Genomic DNA, 6,983 nt, shown 5'->3' with positions numbered 1-6,983 from the left:
GAGACTAAGAAGTTTCTCTCATGCAACTTTGAAATGAAAGATATGGGTGAGGCTAGCTATGTGATAGGGATAGAAATATTCTGAAATAGATCACAAGGATTGTTAGACTTATCTTAGAAAGCATATATCAGTAAAGTATAGGAGATATTCAGGATGGAAAAAGAGAGAAACAAATTTAGTCTATTGACACTCGTTCCAATTAGAAAAAAATGATTTGGAATGAAAATAAATGGAATCAATTTTGTATGCATAAGTTGTTAGGAGTATTATGTATGTTTATATATGTACTTGACCAGACATAAGCTTTGTAGCTGGAATGTTAGGAAGATATCAAAGTAACTCAGGAATGGAACATTGGAAAGTTGCAAAGAAGGTTCTTAGATACTTACAGGGAACAAAAGATCACATACTTACATATAGGAAGTCTGATCACCTTGAGGTGATTGGGTATTCAAACTCAGACTTTGTTGGATCTGTAGATACGAGAAAATCCACTCTTAACTATGTATTTATTTTAACTGGAGGAGTAGTATCATGGAAGAGTGAAAAGAAATCAGGTGTTGTTGCATCTACCATGAAAGTTGAATTTGTAGCATGTTTTGAGGCTACAATTCAGGCTAATTGGTTGCAGATTGGAATTGTCAACAGTATTGCTAGGCCGTTGAAAATGTATTATGATAACTCTACAACAATATTTTTCTCTAAGAACGATAAGTAATCTAAGGGTGCTAAGCATATGGAATTGAAGTACTTTGTCGTGAAGGAAAAAGTTCAAAAATAAAGAGTGTCAATAGAACATATTAGCAGAAACCTTATGATATCTGACCCTTTGACAAAGGGATTATCACTCAAGACATTTATAAAACATGTTAAAATATGGACATTATTGTTATTGATGATCATTAAATGTAATTTACCTTATGCATTTTACTGACACCCTGAGCTCTTTTATGATATGTTTCTGATTATTTGTTCTCTATGTTTGCATGCATATTTGTATTAAAGTAATGTTAATCGGTTTTGTCTTAAATAAAGACATTATGTTGGACCAATTATGTACTTCTAACTAATGGTCATATTAAGGAAAAGACTAATTTGTAGTACATGGAAGGGACTATGTCGATTAAGTGATGTACAACTATCATGACTCGAATTGGTTTCTATTCTTAATCATGAAATTATGATGTACCCAATGTATGGAACAATTTATTCATTTTAATACACATTATGTTAGTTTAATCTATTTATTTATTTAGTCCATAATGTTTGGTAATATCACATGAGCCAAGTAGGATAATGTACAAATTAATTTCTCATTTGAGAGATATGTGACTTATGTAGGAACTAACAAATAAATAATTAATAATTAAGGACTAAATTATAATTAGATTAAATTGGAGCAGTTTCTAGTGATAACTATTATTTGATGGGAGTAGTAGTTATAAGGGGTTAATACTCACTAACGTGAAATAACGCCTCCTTCATGATAGAAAAGTGTTCTCTCTAACCTCTAGTCATCATGAACCTAGAGAGGGAGAAAGAATAGTCAAGGGAGCAAAATCTTGTTTCTCTCCTTTTTCTAGAAATCAAAGCGCATCAGAGAGAAGTCTCACTATGAAAAAAATACACATTTTTATCTATTATTTATGAAAATCATATATTTCAAGATTTTACTAATTTCAATAATTGTTAATCCTGAAAACCCTTAAATATTTACAAAAGTAACTATTAGTTACAGTACATGGATATCCACTTCTAATCTAATAGTAGTAAGACTTAATATGTTTCTAAACACATTAACATTATATATCCTTTTTTTTAGCACTACACATTATGCATTTAACTTGCTATCAAGAACGTTTGATATTTACCTTCTTTAAGGGTTGAGATTATTGGTCCGCCTTCAAGATACTCGTATTCTTTTTTTATTATTAAGAACCACGATTTTTTTTAAAAAAAAGAACCGCTGCTTATTAAAAATCTTTCAAATTAAGCATGACTCAAGTATTAGGTTCTTATTGTCAAACCCTAATTTCTTCTGGGGACTATTATTCGCCAATGTTTTTATTCTTTCTAGTCAAATTGAGCTGTTCGACACCAGTCGCTGTGCAAGCACTACTAAAAAAAAAAAGCTTTCAACATCGCCCAATTAACATCGGTTATAGCTAAAACTGATGTTAACGAAAGCGCGGTGGCATTTTTGTAAATAAGTAGACTTAGTTAACATCGATTTTGGAAAAACCGATGTTAACTACTCCATAGTAACATTGTTAACATCGGTTTTGTAAAACCGATGTTATCGAGTCGATGTTAACATCGGTTTTATTATAACCGATGTTACGTAGTTGATGTTAACATCGGTTATTTTTAAAAAATCTATGTTGTTATCATTATATATTAAAGTTCTGAAATTGCATAACCCGCGCGCTTGAACCCTATTGTTCTTCTTCTTTCTCCTTGCGCTTGAACCATATCGTTCTTCTTCTTTCTCCTTGTGTCAAAGTCGCCTGTGCTTCCGTGACTGACCCACATTGTGGAGATCGTGTTTGTGGAGATCGTCTTTGGCACTTATCCATTGAGGTACGTCCTTTCGTTTTAACATTAGGCGTTCGTCGTTTTAACATTAGGCATTCGTCGTTTTAACCCAGGGCTTTATTGTTGTTTCTCTTTCTGCCTGAGTTCGTGTTTGTCGCAAACTGGGCTGCGCTTCTGTGACTGCAACCACATTGTCGAGTTCGCGTTTGTGGAGTTCGTGTCTGCGCTTCCATCGAAGGTATGTCTCTGTTGTATGTTGATGATGAAAATCCATTGTTCAATGGTCTGTCTTTGTTGTGATGTTTCGAAACCCTAGTTAGGCACAAAGGGTTAATCGTAACTGAATGTGTAGTGATTTAGGACCATATGTAACTGCCTTAAGCAGTTATTGTAGAATAAATTATGGAGTAACAGCAGGAGGGTTAGGCAGTTTTTAGTGGGTTTTCAGGAAGGGAGACATGAGGCTGTCAAATTTACATAGAGGGTTTCAGGGACAAAGCTTTGATTTACACAGAGGGTTTCAGGGACAAAGCTTTGATTTACACAGAGGGTTTCAGGGACAAAGCTTTGATTTACATATTGAATTTCATCCAAATTTTTGACAAGTCATTGTTACTTCCATGAATATTGATATTGTATCATGCTTAATTATATGCATTTGCTTATTCTGATCATTGTGTGTTGTGTGATTATTTCTTCCATGCAGGTACATGATTCCTATTTGTTGTGAGAGTGAAATGATGGGCAGCAGCACCAACTGAGGTGAGTTTATATTTCCTTTTTTTTTTCTTTATCTTTGTTAGTTTGTTATATAATTTTTATTTCATATGTTTGAGTTTTAAATGTGTAAAAAATAGAAATAGAAAGGTCTGCTGATTGCTTAGGAATTCCTTGTTGTTTCATGGCATTCCTTTTGAACCTCAAAAGGTGCTTATGATGGCCTTTGGTTAAATTTCTGATTATATGTATTGGGGTCCTTGTGCTGGGTTATTGTTGGGTTTGTTTTGCTTTTTGGAAGGTGGCACTTTTGTGTCTTGTATCTTTTATTTTCAGTACTTGTGGTACTTTTGTGACTGGGTAATTAGGTTAATGGGTGGACAGGCAGGTTGCAGTTTTACTAATTCTGTTGCTATCCATGTGGTGGTATTAAGATGGGCACTGTTATTGTCTATAATTGAAATATAGTGTAATTGTTTTTTTTTCTTCTTAAAATTTGAACCGGCGCTATCATTCTTTGAATGCCATCATCTACCTTTAATGATTCACATCTAAATTGGTCCCTGTTTAATTAAATTAATTAGTTATTGCTTTAGTTTGACTGGATAGAAGTATGATATGTATTATTAAAAAATTGTCAATGAGTTGTTTGATAGAATGACTTAAAAAGGATTTAAATACACTCTTAGTATAATGTCTTTTGAGAGTCAATTTATCACCATGAAGTGAGAGTCATATTGTTCATAAAAGGCTTTAAATACACTGTGGCTAATTTCTGTATGGTTTTTTTTAGGGCTATCATTTACTACTGCTAATTGGCGTTGCTGCGGAAGCGGTTTGATTATATCTTTGAAGCCTCAAAGTCAGGTATTTATATCTTAGATTGGAGAACTAATTTGAAATTGTTGTTGTATGCATTACTGGTATATTTGTAACTTATGCTATGCCTGTCTACATGACCTTTGTTTCATTGGACTGATATCTTTGAAGTATTTACCGTGATTTAAATTGTCTCTATATATATGTTGTGACTGCCACTGCCCTTCTGTCTCTCTTGTATTATCTTTTTTTTTTATCAGCGAAATTATAATTTGTATTAATTTTTTTTTGCACAACAAAAATCTGATAATATTAATAGGGTCAGTACTAGATGTATTGAAATATAACAGAATATACAAGGCAGAAATCTGCCATCCCCATCTACATAAGATAAAACCACAATAGGTGGTTACCCAAGCAATAAAAAACCCCTAAGACATTTCCTCCTTTAAGCAAGTAGACCACTGATTAAAGTGTGTGTGAAAGTCTTTCTCCATGCAGTTGATCCAAGACCAAGTGTGAAATAAAGCTGAAGCAGTGACTTTTTCGGTGCAGAAATTCTGGTTATTAAACACCAAGGCATTTCTATGCTTCCAAATAGTCATGGATAGAGCTATCCATAGAGCTTTCCACCGATTGTCTATCTTGCTGTTTCCACTCCATTGAGAGAATTGCAGGAAGTGGCAATTGGGTTGAAGAGGTAAAGGACCCAGCAAAGAGAATAGTCTGCTTTGTTTCTGCCACAGCAAAGAGTATTCCACCCTCCATATTTGGACATTAATATTCTGGCCCAAAGCTGATCCTGATTATTTGCCAAGTCGCAGTCCCATTTACCAAGCAAGGCTTCATTAAACTTAGCCAAGTCTTTAATCCCAAGACCCCCTCTGTTCTTGGGAAGGCAAATAGTATCCCAATTTACCCAAGCAATCTTAGCCACTTCAGAATCTCCTCCCCAAAGAAAATTTCTCTGGATTGAGACTAGCTTGTGCACTACTTTTTTAGGGACTCTAAAGAAGGACAACATGTAGATGGGAAGAGCTGTTAAAACAGAATTAATGACAGTTATCCTTCCTCCCATGGATAGGCTTTTCTGCTTCCATTTGCTAAGTTTGAACTCAAACTTGCTAATGATGGGGTGCCACACATTCCAGCTTTTAGAAGTTGTTCCCACTGGTATACCAAGGTAGGAAATGGGAATTTCTAGCTGACCACAATTGAGAAAGAGAGCTGCCTCCCTACACCAAGCCTCTGGTTTTCCCATGCACCCAAATTGGCTTTTGGAATAATTAATCTTGAGACCAGAAACCATCTCAAAAATTCTGAGGACAGATTTGAGGACTCTAATGTTATCCATAGATGCAGTTCCAAAAAAAAGTGTATCATCTGCATATTGCAGAATATTTATCTCCTCCTTTTGTCTCCCCACTTGGTAGCTGTGGAACAAGTTTTTTGAGATTGCTGACCTCATCAATCCAGTAAGTCCTTCAGCTGCTATGTTAAACAGAAAGGGGGTAAGGGGATCACCCTGCCTTAAACCTCTTTGAGGCACAAACTCTGAAGTGGGGCTGCCATTAACCAAAATAGATATGGTTGCACTAGACAAGCATCCATATATCCATTGTCTCCATTTTTCAGAAAAGCCCATCCTCATCATCATGTAGTTTAAGAAGCCCCAAGAGACCGTATCATAGGCTTTTTCAAAATCCACCTTGAAGTGGTTTTGTTCTGAGAATCTGTGTTTAAAGTGGTTCAGAACTGCATTCTTGACTCTGGTAGGCTCCTGGACCCATTCACCTGCAATGAGAAGACCTTGAATTGCATTAATTCTCCTTCTGTGGTTGATCATCCTGTGGAAATAAGCTGAGTTTCTATCCCCTTCTCTTATCCACTTGACTCTTGATTTTTGCCTCTACATGGACTCATAGGCAAGTGTTGCACTCCAAAGCTGTTCCTGCAAGGATTTCTTTAAATCCACCTCAGCTTGAGATAGAATTCTAGTACTGCTACCAGATTCCAAGTCATTCAGCTCCTTCTTTAAATTCTGAATTTTAGAAACATTGATAACACCATTTTGCAAGCTCCACTGTCTGATGCATCCCTTAATGAACTTCAGTTTCAGCTTTAAAGCATATCCACCCCAACCACTAGGATGATAGTTGCCCCATCTATGAGACACCATTTTCTGAAAATCTTTGTCCTTCAACCACCAGTCCATTACTTTGAAAGGTCTAGGCCCCCAATCCACTGTTGTAGACCTCAAGAGGATGGGGCAATGGTCAGAGAAATCTCTATCAAGCACAAATTGGGTAGAATCTGGCCATAGGGATAGCCATTCATCAGATAGAAAATGGGCACTGTACCTCATTTAATTATCACAACCTGCCGCCTTCTAAGATTCATCCTAGTTAGAAGTCTGTCCCTAATTAGCCTCCAAGCAAAAACCAGTGATTTACTTGGTATTTTGAGCTTCCAAATGTCCACAAAGTCCAAATTCTGATTAGCTCCCATTTGTGCTTCCCATATCAAGTCATATCCGCTTTTTGTTGAGTAGTATCCAGTTTGATCATGCTTCCAGCTGCACCTATCCTCCGTATTTGGCTGAATCTGCTGCTGTGATAGTTCTCCAAGGAAATTATCTGCCATTTGAATTTCACTATCAAAAAGAGCCCTCCTCCAAGATAGCTTCCACTTCCATCCGCCGTTGGTGTTATTCCCCATATTCATAATGATTTGTTTCTGTTGATCAGAAATTCGGTACAGCAGCAGCAGCATCCTGTATGCAGTAGCAGCAGCAGCATCCTGTATGCAGTAGCAGCAGCAGCATCCTGTATGCACAAGTGTCTGCTGTGTGCTTGGGCAGGTTCTTAAACACACACACCACCAATACTGCTTTCATGTCGCGCCGGAAATTA

At 36.3% G+C, this 6,983-nt stretch overlaps 1 protein-coding gene across 1 annotated transcript; it reads left to right on the top strand.

The window, feature by feature from the left end:
• The first annotated feature begins 346 nt into the window (after positions 1-346).
• Positions 347-718, top strand: LOC121172828 (secreted RxLR effector protein 161-like). Its single transcript, XM_041005458.1, has one exon. It carries the CDS (start codon positions 347-349, stop codon positions 716-718), a length of 372 nt encoding a protein of 123 aa, XP_040861392.1.
• Positions 719-6,983: the final 6,265 nt, after the last annotated feature.

Source organism: Glycine max, chromosome 9 (assembly GCF_000004515.6).
Source record: "Glycine max cultivar Williams 82 chromosome 9, Glycine_max_v4.0, whole genome shotgun sequence".
In the NCBI taxonomy this organism is placed as follows: domain Eukaryota; kingdom Viridiplantae; phylum Streptophyta; class Magnoliopsida; order Fabales; family Fabaceae; genus Glycine; species Glycine max.
Note: the sequence above shows the minus strand (reverse complement) of the source record. Positions and strands in the feature narration are given on the sequence as shown.